The sequence below is a fragment of the Epinephelus fuscoguttatus genome, linkage group LG11, assembly GCF_011397635.1.
Source record: "Epinephelus fuscoguttatus linkage group LG11, E.fuscoguttatus.final_Chr_v1".
Lineage (NCBI taxonomy): Eukaryota > Metazoa > Chordata > Actinopteri > Perciformes > Serranidae > Epinephelus > Epinephelus fuscoguttatus.
The window spans coordinates 35624143-35642980 of NC_064762.1; the positions used below are offsets into that span (position 1 = coordinate 35624143).

The following is an 18838-nucleotide window of genomic DNA, read 5'->3' on the forward strand; positions in this document are numbered from 1 at the left end:
AATTTGCTTGTGCTTTCTGTAAGATCAGCCTTTTCCTATATTCTTGTTTTTGTCAAAAAAATCCCTCATGTATAACTTTATAAAGCGTGTGCAAATACAGAGTTTCATTTCTTAATGAGACTCAGTTATTTCCTAAAACAGCCGGTCTCTGTAAATTTCTAAGTAAACATTCAATATCCTTTGCAAACAGGAGGAAATGATGCATTTGTTTGGAACTTAAGGGGCTTCCCATAAAAATGGTTAATAGTTTATGGTCACTTCTTGAATTTACAGTAGAAGTGAGCCCAGTGTGAGTAAGAGTCATGAGAGGGACTGTTATGATCATAGGTCTCACTTCCTCCACAGTCATCTCCTCAACTGTAGAATTCTGGTTTTAAACATATCTGATAACCAAAATCTTTTCAGATGGAGCTCTCTGAAGACAAATCTTACCAAATAGGGGTCTTTGACCTCATGAATTTAGGGCTCCCTGTCACGGTAAGGGTTGAGAACCACTGATCTAGTAAGTCCTGAGGATGGCCGGACGACACAACACAAACTACGGTGTGTTCATGGTGATGAAAGAACATGGCTCCTTGGCACAGAGGAAGAAGATGTATCAGGCTTAGACACACACAATACCTATTAGTACAGTGTTTCCCATCTGGTGGGTCGTGGTCCAAAAGTGGGCCTCGGGTTTGTTCTGAATGAGTGACTCGCAAATGTGTCAAGTTTGTAAAAAAAACACCTTATTGTGAAGTACAGTGAATTTTTGGCACAGAGCTTTTATTTTGAAGTGCAGTTTCCTGCTGTAGAGTCAGTGACTAACAAACAGCAGCTTAACAGAGACAGCAAACTAGGCCAAGGACATGGCCAAATGCAAGTATGAAACTGAACATATTTAATTGTGTGGACCTTGAACAAATGACTAAAGAGAAATCTGGACCAGTTGGGAACCACTGTGTTCGTAGATACAGTCACTGTTAGTTTGGGTTTAGTTGCACATGTGAATTTGTGACAGTAGTAAAAATATAGAATAACACCAGCCATTCCTTGTAACGTTTTGATGTCTCTAGGGCTCCATAGTATTATTTTGAAAGGTATATTGTGAGCTAACGCGGCTATCAAGCACTGCCAATGCTTAAACAATTTACTGTCAGAATCAGTGCTGCGTTATAAAAGAATCTGTTTTCAGATGGAGTAATTCACTCAGCCTGTACGAGCAGTGATGGATTTCTGAAGAGTGGAAGGTTTTATTTATTCAATGATGATGCTGATACACATCTGCTGTAACTCCACAAGTCAACACAGTCTAGACACTCGACTCCTCCACGCCCTTTGAGCCTCACATGCATCAACGTGTCTCGGAGGTGTCTTACTGAAGAGTTGTTAAATCCACAGGCTCCACGCAGTAAATAAGGTTGGATGAAGATGACAGGCAGTATAAAAAACACACTCCCAGGCAAAGAGCCAATCAGGGATCAGAACTGTATTTATCAAACAGTGAAATAGATTCATTTTCTTTTTTGTTTTAAAGGAAAAATGTCTCTCTACCACAGATTAGTGTCACAGGTCAATTATAGAAAAACAAAAAAGCACAAAGCTTGCTTCAGGCACACCGACAGAGCCAAGGATATTATAAAATGCCTTTATTAATTAGGGCATGTCAGTATAAAAATAACTACGAAACGCCGACCGGTTTCAACCACACAGGGTCTTCGTCAGGGCGTGAAAGAGACAAACCGACTCAGGTGTGCTGATTACTATTATAGGTAATCAGGCAATTTGAATCATAAGGCTACATAATACAAGCATATCATACATTCAAATATTTGGAAACAGACTGTCAGATAAGTAAATATACATGAGCACTAATGAGAAAATTAATGAGAAAATTACGTCATATATAATCTTCAACACCCACAACATTATAAAGAATACATTTACAGAAAAGGTCTAAAATCTATCTCCTCATTGAGACCAGGATATACCATTGCGTAAAATTTAAAAATCCAAAATGTTTCTCTCTGTAATAATATATTATATTAAGACGGTCTCCTCCTCAAATTGACTGTTACACATATTCACACAGGTCCCAGGTCAGTTCTCTGGGTGGAGGGGTCCTGCTGCAGTGTAACTGAGGAGCATCACTGGCCTTTTGTTGACTCTGTGACTTTCATCAGCTCCTAACTCTGGAGTCAGGAGTACACCGAGTTAGTGAGCCAAACGAAAAGAATTTCTTTCCATCCCTCTCCTCACAAAAAATGCTGTGGGTTGTTTTGTTATGATTGAGCAGATAATCACTTCCAGATGTGCTCCATATGGCTTCCCTTATATAAAAAGTGACCTCTGCTGTCTGGCCTGGTCCAAACACATCGGGGCGATGGAAGTGAAAGCTGACTTATTCACTTGGTCTCACTAACACATGAAACCTCATGGTGACAAACAGGCAGAGGTTTGGTTTGCCTTTGAAACCGGCACTGATAAAACATGAACCTCAGAACGAGGCCAAACATTTCTTGTATGATGGTGCCATGAATGTGTTATGATGTGAGATGCTGCCATCTGCTGGCTGTGCAAAGGCTCATTATGTTACTAACTGGAGACTCTGAAAACGTTTGCTTTACACTCAAAACACACTGAAACAACATTGCATTATGGAAGCAACACAGAGACAAAAGTGGTATAAGTTTAACAGCCTTTTATTATTGAAATCTAATCTAATTTAAACAAAACTAAATTTATAGAAATAATTTTAAGTATTTTATTTTGTAAACTATGCAACTGATTTTTTTATTCTGAAGACAGTTTTTGAAATTAAAATATTAAATTTTGTAATTTGCAAAAGCTGAATTTTATTTTTTTTTTCCGTGTTCACAAAGTCAGTTTCAAAAATCCATGTTTCAGAATTTTAAAAATCAATTTAAGCCACAAGTGGCATTTAAAAAATTAATTTTACTTGAGTTGAATATATTGGATATTTTAGATTTGTCAAAGGAGGTTGGGAATTTTAGTTTGGAAATGAATAAAGTAGCAGTGATTTATTATCATATGTTGATGTTTGGGGTGTGAAATGTCTTGAAATTTAGATTTGTTGTAATAAGCCCTCTTTTAGCAATCATTTCTAAATTTAATGCACTGACTGAGACGTGACCCTAGATGGAGCAAACTGAATTTCATATTAATCTCTGGCTAATTTAACTTTTTTCCAGAGCTTTTTCATGTTGCCAACAGAAAATACCATCAGCAGTTAAAGCCTGTGTCTTTATCTCCTATTGAAACTTTGGTTTAAAATAATGGTTATCTATGGTCCTATATTAAGTTTCATCTGTAATAAATTAACTTTGTCACAGAACTAAAGTAGTGTGATTTGAATTTATTTAACCACCTTGTGTGAAAATTGTTGACATAACCAGGTTTAGTAAGTCTGCTTAAAGTTACGACCATTTTAACAAAGAAAACTAGTTTAGTTAGACTTGATAAATACAGATGAGTAATGGCTGTCAAACAGAGTTAAGTCAGTATAATGAAATATCTTAATGTTGGCATTAATTAAAATATGTTTGTCAAAACAAACTACATTTTGTTTTAGTTATGTTTGTCAATTAAGTTAGCTGTAAACTGACATTGAGTAAATATCATTTGACCATATAATGTTCAAATTGCTATTAAAGTCACGTTGGTTGCACATGAATCAGTTACTGCCATCTTCATAGCATTATTAATTCTATCTAACACAACTCAATTGGGTGGTAATAGCTGACATTACTAGATTAACGAAATCCAAATTTTTTTTTCTCTTTTGTGGGTTTAGAGACACATTCACACCTACGAGCACCTGGTGGGTGAAAAGGGTGGTGTCATGGGTTGGGGTGGGGGGGCGGGGGGGTCCTGGACTCACTGAGGTGCTGAGAGTGGTTCAGTGGTCTGCTGTGTTGTTGGAGCTTTCTAGGATGGTTGACGTCCACTCTCAGCTGCCCCAGGAGTCCTGTCCTGTGAAACACAAACAGTAATGACTTAAGACTTTTGAACTCAGCTATACATGGAACGATATTATAAACAATGAACAATGTTCAAGAAGGCTCCTCTCATGAAAATAATTCACATATGTAAAGTTATCTTTATCTGAGCAACACTTTATGTCAATACTGGTACTTTGTAGTCTGAGTGAGGGGATTACTTACTGAGCCCAGTGAATGGGCCTGTGGTCATCTGTCCTTCTCATCTGGTCCTGTGGTCATCTGTCCCTCTCATCTGGTCCTGTGGTCATCTGTCCTTCTCATCTGGTCCTGTGGTCATCTGTCCTTTTCATCTGGGCCTGTGGTCATCTGTCCTTTTCATCTGGTCCTGTGGTCATCTGTCCCTCTCATCTGGTCCTGTGGTCATCTGTCCTTTTCATCTGGTCCTGTGGTCATCTGTCCTTTTCATCTGGGCCTGTGGTCATCTGTCCTTTTCATCTGGGCCTGTGGTCATCTGTCCCTCTCATCTGGTCCTGTGGTCATCTGTCCCTCTCATCTGGTCCTGTGGTCATCTGTCCTTCTCATCTGGTCCTGTGGTCATCTGTCCCTCTCATCTGGTCCTGTGGTCATCTGTCCCTCTCATCTGGTCCTGTGGTCATCTGTCCCTCTCATCTGGTCCTGTGGTCATCTGTCCTTCTCATCTGGTCCTGTGGTCATCTGTCCCTCTCATCTGGTCCCGTGGTCATCTGTCCCTCTCATCTGGGGGGGGGTCTGTTACACCTGACAATACCTGAGCAAAAGAGACTTGGAGACTTTTCTGTATGTTAGTAATTATTACCATCCCTCTGTTTGTTACAGCTACCTACAGCTGAAAAGACCATCTGATATTATTATACTGTCAGAGAGATAAATACTTGTAGGAGACTTGTTGCTGTACTGACTTACCTTTGAATGGTATGGTCACCTATACTTTATGAAGAAAAATGCATAACGATATAACGTGTATCAACTGTTACCTTACCACTGGTGTGTGCACATGAAAATGTAAAATAAATAAAAAGCCTTGGTGCAAGATGCTATCGAGGGTTTTGTTAGCCTTGCCAGATGCAGAGGATTCCAAATCCCTGGTAATTGCATCCTCGATTAAAATGAAAAAGTTGAAAAAAAACTAGCGTGCTCTGTGTTGGTTATGTGTGTGTGTGTGTGTGTGTGTGTGCGTGCGTGCGTGTTTGTTTGTTTGTGTTTGGAGTCGAAGTTGCAGCATGTAGATGATTGGCCCACAGCCCAGCTGCTATGCAGCATGCTCTGGACGTTATGTCATCTGTTTACCATTCACTAGGTCTTGTCACCAACACACAAAAAACAGAAGTCCTCTTTCAGGAGAGGTCTCCATCCCCATCCTCCATCCACTGTTCACCATCAACGGTGTACCCCTCAAGGTGGTTAACCAGTTTTGCTACCTCTGCAGCATACTGACATCCACATGCCAGATTGATGATGATATCCAGGCCCGCATCAACCTGGCGTCCTCTGCTTTTGGTAGACTGCCCTCTCGTGTGTGCTTAGCACATGGACGAAAGTTCCAGTTTACAGGGCACTGTGTGTGTCGACACTGCTTTATGGAGCAGAAGCCTGGACGACCTGCCGCCGTCACATCAGACGCCTTGATGCATTTAACATCAGACACCTCCAATGCATCCTTGGCATCACCTGGCAGGACCGTGTTCCTAATACGGACATTTTACATCGCCCTGAGTCCATAAGCATCGAGACAATTTTGGCACAGAGGCAACTCCGGTGGGTCGGCCATATCATCCAGATGACTGGATAGCGTTTGCCCCGTCAGGTGCTTTATGGACAGCCCCTGTCAGCCAGCAGAAAGCCCCTTGGACAAAAGCAGCGGTTTAAAGACCAGCTGAAGGGGACATTCAAGAGGTGCAACATCACACCCAGCGACCTAGAGTCTGCTGCAGCTAACTGACCACTTTGGCGCTCTCTATGTCAGGATGGGGTCATGCACTTGGAGGAGAGTCACACCCAACAACAGAGGATCCAGCAGACAACCTCACGCTACCGAGGGCTTTGTCAGCCTCGCCAGACCCAGAGGTTTCCAAATCACTCGTAAATGCATTCTCGACTAAAATGAAAAAGTAAAATGTAAATAAAAAGCCCTGGTGCAAGACGCTACCGAGGGCTGTGTTGGCCTCGCCAGACGCAGAGGTTTCCAAATCACTCGTAAATGCATGCATCCAGCATCATCAACTATATGAAAAAGTAAAATGTAAATAAAAAGCCCTGGTGCAAGACGCTACCGAGGGCTGTGTTGGCCTCGCCAGACGCAGAGGTTTCCAAATCACTGGTGCATGCATCCAGCATCATCAACTATATGAAAAAGTAAAATGTAAATAAAAAGCCCTGGTGCAAGACGCTACCGAGAGCTGTGTGGGCCTCGCCAGACGCAGAGGTTTCCAAATCACTGGTGCATGCATCCAGCATCATCAACTATATGAAAAAGTAAAATGTAAATAAAAAGCCCTGGTGCAAGACGCTACCGAGAGCTGTGTTGGCCTCGCCAGACGCAGAGGTTTCCAAATCACTGGTGCATGCATCCAGCGTCATCAACTATATGAAAAAGTAAAATGTAAATAAAAAGCCCTGGTGCAAGACGCTTCCGAGGACTGTGTTGGCCTTGCCAGATGCAAAGGCTGCCTGGGGCTTTTTCAGTCCTGCCAGACACAAAGGGTTCCCATCAGTGCCGTCAGTCGTCATCATCAAAGTCACTGTCCGGCCACCTCAGGGACTCAAAGAGAGCCAGGCAGTGTCTTCTGAGGTGGGGGAGCTGAGGCCTGCGGTGGAGGATCTTGGGTCTTAGTCGCCGTCCTCACCAGTCGTCCTCTGCCTCTTCACACTTACCTCAGGTGTGTCGCTGTCCTCCCTGCTTCTCTTGGTGGATGAGCTGGGGGTGGAGGCTGGAGGAGCAGAGGCTTCAGAGCTGGAAGAGACTGCAGGCGGGATCCACTGGACACGAGGAAAGAAATGAGTGTAGTCCTGAGTGTCCTCGTCATCCTCTTCTTCTATGTCCCCTTCGTGCCTTACCTGCAGTGTGTCGCTGTCCTCCCTGCTTCTCCGGGTGGGTGAGCTGAGGGCAGAGGCTGGGGGAGCAGAGTCTCCAGAGCTGGGAGAGACTGGGGGGAGACCTGCGGGACGCTCCACTGGCTGCACAGGAGGCTCTGGGAGAGGATCACCGAAAGGACGCCATCCGGGCCAAAAACCTCCAGGTGGGATCACGACGGGACGGGAGAAACGTCTGAAGTCAAACATGCTCAGCTCTTCTTCTTGTGCGTCCTCTTCATCCTCGTCGTCAGAGTCGAGAGGGGGAATGAGCTCACCTTCACCTACCTGAACCTCTCCATCGTCCTCGACACTTACCTCGTCCTCACTTACCTCTTCCTCACCAGAGGAGCTGTAGATGGGGAGATCTTCATCGTCGTCAAAGTTGAGCGGGGGAATGAGGTCACCTACATCTACCTCAGCCTCATCATCGTACTCGACACTTACCTCGTCCTCACTTACCTCTTCCTCACCAGAGGAGATGTAGATGGGGAGATCTTCATCATCGTCAAGGATCCTGACAACTTCAGGAAGGCCATCCTCTGCTGGACGCTCGACGATGTAGAAAGCACCACCTGAGGAGGATAGATATTCAAATGATAAGGATTTTTCATTCAGTCTCTCATTAAATATTTTGGATTAAATCAGCAATCATCAAAATTTGAACTGGGAAATAAACTACAGCATATCCATATAACTACACGTGCACTACACATGTAACAAAGCATCAACACACAAGGGGCTGCGCCTTTTAACAGTAACATCAGACACTGTGCAGTTCAGCCACTGAGTTTGGACAGATGAGGGATGAGACATTAATGTAGCATAATATCACATATCATAAAGCTGCAGTAACAATGTGATTAACGTGTCAGTGGGTCATTTAACCCACTGATGAGCAGGAGCTCTGAGTAAAGGTGGTTATTCTGCACCAACCAAACACTTGTAAGCAGAGTGTGAATTATACAGTGACAATTGGGGGGTCAACATTTTCTCCAGGGTGTAAAGAGAACCCAGTAAAGCGCAGGCGCGTACTTCAGTTAACAGAAATCTTACAATCCTCACACTATCTTGCTTGTTTAACGAAATGTCTGCAGTCTGTAGATGATGACAAACCATATTCTGCACCATTTAACAGCTCATGGGGCACATACTGTACCACACAAACAACTTTTGCAGTCAGCGGTCACCAACAAAGTATTCTAGATCTAAACTGCCAGCAAGTCAGCTGTTTTCTTAATTTGAAAATAGTCTAATAGTAAAAATAAAGCAACATTCCACATTGTAGATCCTGAACTGGTCCCAATATTGAAATGAATGGATAAGATAGGACTCACTCTATAGGCTCAGAAGCCTGGGCTACAGTGACTCTCATCTTTTCCATTAATTCAGAAGTGAGAAACAAAGGATCCTGTAGAATAAGGATTTATTTTTCTATTAGACTATTTTCAAGGTAAGAAAAAAGCTCACAAAGTTTGATTTTGGGGTGGTCAATGCCTTTAAGTAGTAGCTAGGTTAATGTTTCAGTTTTCAATTATTTTATCCAAAAGTACTGTAAGTTACTGTGCTGTGGCCTTTGTTCTGTTGTAACTGCTTTATTTCATTTTAGCTTGTTTTTATTTTATTGTATCTTTATTTTTATTTTTTTAATTTTATCTCTTTCTACTATATTAATATTTTTATATTGCCTTTGTGTTGCTTCTACATTTTTACCAAATTGATACTGTATGTTGATATTTGTAAGTAAAGCACTATGAGTCACCTTGTTTTTAAAATATGCTATATAAATAAAGTTGCCTCGCCAAATCACTCTTACTTTAACAAAGTGCCCACAGAGGTTTGGGTTGCCTCTCCTGGGCTTTCCTCCCTGTCACTTCTTCCACCACTGTCTATAACTTAGTGATGTCAGAACGTAGCGTTATCTCTACAGCTAGCTAACATTAATCCATTGTCTCACTGCTTGACTGAGCTCCAGTGTAAGCTAACATTCACATAATATATGACATCTTACATTGAAATGCCAAGCCAGAGACACACGTTAGCATTCACCTGTAGTCTAGACACCTGACACAATATATCTTGAAACTCTGAAAGTGAGAAAGTAAAGTGTATTAAACTAGCTAGTTAGCTACTTACATTACTTTACAGCATTGTGTAAATGCGGCGCGAATATATATATATATATTTTTTTGATGCAGTGACTCCCCCTCCTAAACACTTGGATGTGAGCCAGCCAGTGCGATGATTGGAGTGACGCAGGCAGACAAGACAAGCCTCGATGAAATGGTATAGTCCACTTTAGGGGTGTCTGAAATTGTACTACAAACTTCGTCCTGGCATGAATATGGAAAATACTATATCTTGTAATATTCATGATTACTGATAAGAAAAGTAAATGTTTCAGCCCCCCAATCTGTTACTTTTACCTCTTTAGGGGGATGAAGTCGTAACTGGGGGTAATTGGCACTATGCTTGTAAGGACTTCAGTGGTGACAGAACTATAAATGGTTTACAATAAACAGCATCAATGTATTTAATATGCATCGCACTACATGCGTCATTAAGCACAGTGAACCATGGCTATTCATCCTAATATACTACAGTGAGCTCTGTGCAGACCAAACTAGTAGTTCATAACTCATTACTCTCACAGTGTGCACATCACAGCGCGTGCACATGCATAACGCGCGCACGCACTCACAGACGGTTACAAATCTCTTGTCTCTCCAAAACAAAATACCACACTAACGAGCACGAGCGCGTTTCAACATTAAATGTTAAAAATAGCTTTATATAATATGATACAATAAGTCCAGCTTCAACAATCAAAACAAACAACTCGAGGCACCTGTGCGTCCCTGCGTCATGACGCTCATAGGTAATAGTTAGCCTACATCGTTTCCATGGCGACAACTAATAACATTTTTGGCATTTCTCGAAATCCGACACAGTCGCCATCTTATTTTCAGTAAATTCAATCACACATTGTCACATTTGAAAGATTTGATCCCTAAAACAAAAGTATGAGTGTTTTCATATCACTATATTCATTGTTAACACACTCCACACCTGTCCCGGTAGATTTAACACACACTGTCCATCTAAACATCCATTTACACCAGAAATCATCAATTAGGGTCTGTTTGAATCAAATGTGGAGTTTTCTAACAGGCTTAATAACACGGTGTGAACCGTCCACATTTCATCTCTAAAAGTTACACGGTTTCTACACTGATAACGATTTGAACGATTTCAGAGGCGGGATCAACAGGAAAATGTTCAAATCAGTGTAAAAGCTGTCTTACCTGCGCGGTTGGGGTCCGGCTCACGCAGGTGCTCCTCCTCGGTCCGTGGTCTGATGGCAGCCATTTTCGGGCTCTTCGGTTACCCACAAAGTTGATCAATCAATCAATCAATCAATCAATCAATCAATCAATCAGCGATCCAAAAGTTTGTTAAGTGTTTTCCAACAACTTTCTGCTTTCTGCTTCAAAACTTTCCACAGTTTGGCTCAGGTCCAAATCCAAGTGCAAAGGGAGAGATCTGAAGGGTGTGGAGGCCTTATATACCTGACCTCGGCCGGGTCGTCGTTCTGTTGCCATGACATTTGGTGACGCACGCGCCTTTGTGTCACTGAGACACAAATATGGACATTTTTATTGATTTTTCAAATTTTTAATTTATTCATTTTATTTACTGGCTACTTTCACTGTTTTTTAAATAAACCGTTCTCTCTCTTTCATTAACTGCTACTTCTGTGTAATTACTGCGACAAAAATAGATAAAATAAATTTTAAAATAAAAAACAAATAAATATAATGAAATGAAAACACTATAAATCAAACCATAACCACCCTTAACATTATAATGCAGCAAAGCCATAGCCATGGAGTCAACACTGGGAGGGACCAAATCTGCTAGATCCCCCCAATGTTAAAAACCTGACCCAAAACAGACTCATTTCTGTTGGCTGATATTCTATATATTTTTAATCAGAAGCATGTAAAGCTATTGTAATATAGTCTGAGACTGGTCAGGTGGACCTCTCTGTTGGTGGCACATACACACACACACACCACACACACACACACACACACACACACACACAGAGGAAGCTGTGTCTTTGTATGTGTACACAGTATGTTAGCGTATACTGTGTGTTTATCTCCTGATTCCTATGCTACAATGCAATAAATGTAAAACTTTTTTATTTCTTTTGTATTTCTTTATTTTATAAATAATATCAGAATATTTCATGTGTCATTGAGAAATGTGACAGTGTCTGACATCTTAGATAAAATAGGCCTAGCTGTTGTACAGGTTATGATTTAGTATGGTTTGACTTAACTGGACTTAAAGGCTGTAATTGTTCACTTTCACTGTGTGGGTTTCAATCATCTGGTGAATTAGTTTCATATGTAATACTCCTAATGTTGATGTATATCATGTTGATATAAATAAAATGGGGAATGCTTTAGATTACCTCCATGCATGTACAAAATCCTCTTCATCTTCTAACTGCTTCATCCTCTTGAGGGTCGCGGGGGGGCTGGAGCCTACTCCAGCTACATCGGGCAAGAGGCAGGGTACAACCTGGACAGGTCGCCAAACTATCGCAGGGCTGACACATAGAGACAGACGATCACTCACGCTCACATTCACACCTACGGACAATTTAGAGTTATCAATTAACCTAGCCCCCAATCTGCATGTCTTTGGACTGTGGGAGGAAGCCGGAGTGCCCGGAGAGAACCCACGCTGACACGGGGAGAACATGCAAACTCCGCACAGAAGGGCTCCCACGCCCGGGATCGAACCGGCAACCCTCTTGCTGTGAGGCGAGAGTGCTAACCACCACACCACAGATGTACAAAATCATTCTTCCATATTTAATTCATACAAATCATAAGCTATTGTAAATTGTTGCAGGTGTGTGGTCTGAAAGACATAAACATGAAAGTAAAACATACATACATCAGGTTATTAATAACTATAAACAAGTTAAATAGGCTTAGCTGATAATGCATACAGAGCTCACCGGTAATTGTACTCTGAGTTATGATTCTGCTACAGTTATTAACAGGAGAGAACTAATGATCCTAACAAAAATGCTGCTGTCAATAGCAATAGCATGCTAACACTCATATCAATGCCCAAAGTATCAAAATCAAGGCCCTGTCGACCATGTGGCTGGGTCATGCGTAATAAGCAATTAACAACTACACAATAATATTAATGAACAGAAGCAGGATTACAATATATATTTGTACATGGAGTCAAGTATCATGACCTGGCTTATCAATAACAGTGTAATAAAAGTCTGGCCAGAGAAATATATTTATAGCTGCAGCTTTAGTTCATGTTCAGTTGTGCACAACCCTGTACCTTTGAGCTCAGTATATTTTCCTCAGTTTTCTTTCACTCTTCAAGATCCAACGTGATGGACAGATTTTACTGATAGGAGTAGAGATAGAGTCCCAACCCAGGCCTAAAGTCTTGAATCCAACCCTCAGTCCACAGATCACGCTCTCCTCTCTCCTACAGCAAGCTGGCAGTGGACAACACTGCTGCTTCTCCTGGTCAGTTGCACCACCGCTCTCACAGTTCAAGGTTATTTCAACCAATAAATGTTTCAAACACTCCTTAATCACATTCCCCAGGTCTAAATGTTATTTTTTTCTTTTCTTACAGAGAACTACTTTCCATTGTTTCTCCCTCTGCATCAGGTTCAGAAAGGGAAAGGCTAAATAACTAACACAGCCTCCAACATTCAGATTCAAATAACTTACAACACACACTGAGCGAAACAAAAAAAAAATCACGACTCAACATGGTAGAAATCTTTTAATATTGATCATATAAGATTGTCTTTGGAAGTCTTAAAAGTTAAGCAATATCACACAAGAGGGAGTGATGTTGTACTGTATATCGTCACGGCTGTGATCCGGTCATAGGCACGAGGCTGTGATGATATACAGTACAACGTCATGACCTTGAGTGTGATATTGCTTTTATACAACAGGTCAACAACAGCTTAAACAGCAATGCTGAGTAAGGAAATGTTAACAAAAGGTGATGAAATAAATTATTTAAGTATCTTATGTAGCTCCGCGAAAAAAATAAAAAACAGTTCCCCCAGTCTGTCGCCAGGCAACGCAGCACACGCCAGGAACTCACAAGCTACTTTGTATTTACATTGATCTGCAACTGTGTAACTTCGTCCAGTTGGGCTGATGAAACGTTGGCAAACCTGGATGTTGGCATGGCCGGATTCAAACACACCTGGAGGTCTGCACTGAAGAGTCCTGGCTTTCCTTTTCCTCATCCTCTCCTGACGACCACTCATAATTTAATTCAAATGTAATTTTGGGGAAAATATCCATCTTCTTGGTGTAACGCTGTAGTGTCAGTTTGCCTCAACATAGCGAGCAGAGTAGGGTATAACGCGTTACACAGTAACGAGTAACCTAACGCGTTAGTTTGCTGTTTGAGTAATCAAATACTTGAGTACATTTTCAAACAAGCCATCAGTTACTTCCGTTACTTTTAGAACGCTGGTCCTTCAGCTCTGAAACAGCAACGGCTGTCTTTTGGTTCTAATAACGGAGATAACGTTAAACCTATCAGTCCGAAAGAAGCCATGAAGCTTGTGGCTCGCTACGTGGTAGAAGAAATGCTGCCATTGTCTACGGTGGAATCTAAAAAAACGTGGAGGAGGACTCGTTGACAGACAGGTCAGACTCAGGACTTGCATTATGCCTGGTACACACTACACGACTTTTCTGCCCGTTCTGAAAGTCAATATGTCACATTACATGATTGTGGAGTCATAAAATCATGCTGTGACTTGGCCGACAGACATGACACACTGCACGATGGTACTCACCAATTATCCCACGTCATCGTTCATGGCATGTGTGATGTCATCAGGTTATTCTTGTCCTATTTTTATTACTTTTACTATTATTTGAGTCAGAACTGTGTCTGTTCATGTGCCAGCCAAAATGTTGTTGTAGTCACCTAAAAGCGTCAGCAGATGGCAGGAGCTACATTTGAAGTGCCGTGCGTAAACATTCAAGCTACTGTATCCTCCACAACAAGTTCCTACAAATGCTTCAAAATAAAAGCCTATTTAGAAAATGGAGGGATTCTCTCAGCCGAGGTTATAAGGGGCTTTTAATTTGAAATGACGGTGCAATGTGTTAACTTTATAAAGACAACTGGAGCGGATAAAAAGTAAAAACATAAAGATAAAGAGATTAATAAATAACGGACTGTCTATAATGTAGTTTGTTTCACATGAAGCTGGGAGTCTCTGCAGTTGTGGTGAGTAAAAGCCCCGCCGTTATTTGTTAATGTTATTACTTTATGTCCGACCGTGAGGATGTACCATTGTTTGCTAGCTTGATGCTAATGACAGTAACCAGAGTTGGGTAAGGGTTACTTTAAAAGTAATCAAAGTACTTTACTGCGTCACTTTTTAAAAAGTAACCAGTTACTTTACTGCGTTACTCCCTGAGTAAAGTAACTCAAGTACTTTAAAAGTACTTCCAACGTTACTCCCTGAGGAAAGTAACTCAAGCACTTTTAAAGTACTTTTGAGTATTCTACATTTCCTATTGGGCAATGGACCACAGGGCGCTAAGCCTACATTTTTTTTTGTGAAACAGCAGAGGCAATTTGTCAACCCGCTGAGTTAACGTTACTGTCATTAGCATCAAGCTAGCAAACAATGGTACATCCTCACGGTCGGACATAAAGTAATAACATTAACAAATAGTGGCGGCGCTTTTACTCACCACAACTGCAGCGAGTTAGTGGGAGTGACAGTTGGTTAATTAACGGTTGTATTTATATTTATAAAACCTGTGAGCAGAGTGATTTTACTGTTACATGTCCCAGTGATGTTATACTCTATATCAGCACTCACGGAATGCCTCCCGTCCAGTCAAATTACTCAGTCGGAACTAACTGTTGTATAATATACTTGAGCATTAATATCGAACAGATTAGCATAACATATCAATAGCACTGGCTATCACAACATAATTGCATTCAGATTTAAACATAAAAAATAACAGTCAAGAAGTTTACAAGGCATATGAGATTACCTGTTTGAACAGATAAATGTTTCAGACACTCCAATGATATTCCCAGGTCTAAATGTTATTTTTTTCTTTTCTTACAGAGAACTACTTTCCATTGTTTCTCCCTCTGCATCAGGTTCAGAAAGGGAAAGACTCCTGTCTTGTCCTGTCCTGTCTAGTGGCCGTTGCCACAAAGCGTTTGCCAACTGCTGCAAAATGTAGAGAAAACTAACAAATAAAAAACAATATGATTCAACCTGGGTTATTTGTGTCTGATTATAACGTGAAACAGGAAACTGTGACTTTATATCATCCGAACTTATTAATATGATGTCACTAAGGTGACAGCCATCTTGAAAAACGGCTGCCATCTCGAAATTTCAATTGGCTGTGAGCAGTCTTTTTGTCAAGTGACCCATGGAGACTGCTCATGCCAATTTTCATGCTTGTATCACCAACTGAACGTTTACACCACATAACTGCTCCAAAAAGGTGGCGGCCATCTTGAAGAATGGCTGCCATCTTGATATTTCAATTGGCTGCGGCAATTTTCTTGTCAAGTGACCCATGGAGACTGCTCATGCCAATTTCCACGCTTGTATCACCAACCGAACGATTATGTCACTTATCCGCTCCACTGTAGTAGCCTACTGATAGATAGGTAGAGCTACAATGTACTATACACGAATTCTAAGATAAATCATGAGATTTAATAAGTCAAACTAGAGATAGTTGGGTTTTCATAATATTAATTTGTTTAATAAGTTTCAGTTTTGACTAAGGCCTCGAACCATCTCAAAATGATGTCTCTTCTCATATATGTGACTTGTTTCCTCTTAGACTCACAAGTCAGTCTTTAGACGCTTTGCTTAATACTGATGTCTTTCTCCCTGATTTTGTGTTTAGATGGGCGGATACAATTTCAGAGTTTAAAAAAACTCCCTACGTTGCAGAACCAATGGTAAATCTGCAGGGCGGTCCTTCGGTGGCTCGCTGAACTCTTGTGCTCGTAAACATAGTCCGACTAGAAACACGTGTAGTGGTACAAAATGGCTCAGCCGTCAGGACTCCAATATAGGAGACTTGATATTAATCCTACTCTTGAACGTTTGGCTGTGGAATTTTGGTCTAGACAGGGTCCTATAAATATTGTTAACGTTTATAACCCTTGTAAAAGGTTAGTGTTGTCAGAATTTGATGAGGTTATGTTACAGGTTAAATGTCCTATTATATGGGTTGGGGACTTCAATGCTCATAACCCGTTATGGGGCAGTGCTGCTATGGATAGTAATGGAGGAGTTGTGGAAGAATTCCTTGAAAAGTATGATCTGGCAGTGATCAATGATGGAAGGCCAACCAGATTTCATATTGTTAGGAATACTTCAAATCATATAGATTTGTCTGTTGCCTCTTCAAGCTTGGCCAGAATTGGGGAGTGGGAAGTTATGGGCAGATATAAAATACGTTGTGATCATTACCCAGTTCTGTGCAGGTTTGAGAATAGAAGGGGAAGGGAGGGCTCCAAGGTAGAATGATTAAAACTACAAAAAGAAATAGTTGGAGGAGATATTGTGGAACACTAGGCCCTGAAACTCAACTGAAAGGCAATTGTGGTCAGCTGTACACAGAATGGCAGGTCTTTATAAAAGGAAACCTATTCCAGTTTTGCAAAATGGGGAAGCGGAGGCTATATCAAATACAGGAAAAGCTGACATGCTTGTTGATGTTTTTCAAGCAGTACATAGTTCTGGGAATCTGGAAGTTGAAAGAAGTAGGAAGAGGACTGAAATAATGTTAATAAATCAGTGGAAGTTGGCTGGGAATTCAGATAATGTAAATCCAATTAATCTGTTTTTTAATATGACAGAGTTGCGGGATGCTAAATGTTCCGGAGCAAACACTACTCCTGGGAGGGATGGGTTATCCTATGAATTATTTAAACATTTAGATGAGTTGGGTCTTGATGAGTTGTTAGCTTTGTTTAACTCAGTGTGGGAGGAGGGCTTTCTGCCTGTGGAATGGAAACATGCAGTTATAGTTCCTATCTTTAAACCTGGCAAAGACTCATGTGATCCCAGTTCATACCATCCAATAGCATTAACATCAGTGCTCTGTAAAATCATGGAACTGATGATTACTAAAAGGTTGGTTTTCTTTATAGAAAGCAAGGGACTTTTTGTTAATGTTCAAAATGGGTGTAGAAATGGAAGGTCAACAATGGAATCTGTTGCAGTTTTAGAGCAAGATATTAAAAAGGCATTTGAGAATAAAGAAATAGTGGTAAGTGTATTTTTAGATATTGAAAGAGCGTATGATTCATTGTGGAAGGAGGGACTAATGATTAAACTTTATGATTTAGGAGTAAGAGGTAGAATGTTTAATTGGATTAAAAACTTTCTGATGAAAAGGTCCAAAATTGTAGAAATTGAAAAAATGGCACGCCGCAAGGCAGTGTAATTAGTCCCGTTCTTTTTAATATAATGATAAATGATATTTTCAGGAACATTGGAAGAGGGTTTGGGCAGTCTTTATTTGCAGATGATGGGGCCATATGGAGAAGAGGGTGAAATGTTCAAAGTTCAAAGGGCATTAGTTTCTATAGAGGAATGGGCAGATAAGTGGAGATTTAAAGTCTTAGCCATGAAGACAAAATTTATGATTTTTGGATTCAAAAGAAAGATACCTAAGTTGGGATTGAAAATGTATGGATCCTCGCTAGAGAGAGTGAAAGTTTTTAAATTTCTGGGTTTATGGTTTGATGAACGACTGACATGGGCTGTTCATATTGCAAAAATACAGGCAAAATATGAAAAAGTGATACATGTAATGAGAAGTCTGGATGGATGTGACTGGGGTGCAGAGAGAGACACTATGCATTTAATATATCAAGCAATGATAAGGTCTATAATAGATTATGGTTGTTATGTATATGGATCTGCTGCTAAGTCACTGCTGGGGAAGTTGGACATTTTGCAAGCCAAGGCATTGAGACTCTGCTGTGGGGTGTTTAAAACCTCACCATTGCCTGCATTGCTCATAGAAATGGGCGAAATGCCTAGCCTGGTTCCAGACCATAGATCCCGCCCACTCAACTGAGAGGCCATTTACACGTTACCGGCTATTTTCATAAACGGACATTTCACCGTCTCCGCCTTCCATGTATCCATTGTCACCATAGCAACATAGGTCGCACTTTTGACACAGGCGCAAGTTCCGGCGCATACTGTGACGTTGGCTGCCTATAACTCCATTTATCTCCATTTATCTCAGTTTACATGCAAACACGCAACCGGAGTTTTCCAAAATCTCCACTCTGGCCGGAGTTTTTTAGAGAGACTCGTTTTCAGAGGAGAAATCTCCGTTTGCGTGTAAATGAAGGGCACAAATGAAGGAAGATGTCTCCGTTTATCAAAATCACCGTGTACGTGTAAACGGCCTCTGAGTAGGCTTGCATGTCTGGTCTGGCATACTTCAATAAATTTGCGATTTATCTCGTCCAAACGATGGACGGACCAGTGAACGCGGGGGGTCTAGCGATTAGCCAATCAGCGCCACGCTGATGTCAAGCTGTACGCCGGTGGGTAACTGGTGAGGATAGCAACAATGGCGACTGCTACAGATCCTACAGAACACATTAACGATGCTATCGAGGTATTTCACCACTACTCGCGTTAATGGAGGACCAAATTAAGGAAGCTGCTA

The 18838-nt window shown here is 41.1% G+C and overlaps 1 protein-coding gene across 1 annotated transcript; it reads right to left on the minus strand.

Annotated features, from left to right (window-relative positions):
• Window positions 1-6806: 6806 nt before the first annotated feature.
• On the minus strand, window positions 6807-10615 carry LOC125897601 (nucleolin-like). The gene is made up of 2 exons (XM_049590996.1): window positions 10355-10615; window positions 6807-7624 (listed from the first exon to the last, which is right to left on the minus strand). Exons 1-2 carry the CDS (start codon window positions 10416-10418, stop codon window positions 6807-6809), a joined length of 882 nt encoding a protein of 293 aa, XP_049446953.1. The 5' UTR covers window positions 10419-10615.
• Window positions 10616-18838: the final 8223 nt, after the last annotated feature.

Excerpts from the sequence above, each read along its gene's own strand:
- LOC125897601 (XM_049590996.1), bottom strand. The coding sequence starts at position 10,418 with ATGGCTGCCATCAGACCACGGACCGAGGAGGAGCACCTGCGTGAGCCG. Across the intron at positions 7,625-10,354 it reads GCCGGACCCCAACCGCGCAG|GTGGTGCTTTCTACATCGTC; the intron begins GTAAGACAGCTT and ends TATCCTCCTCAG.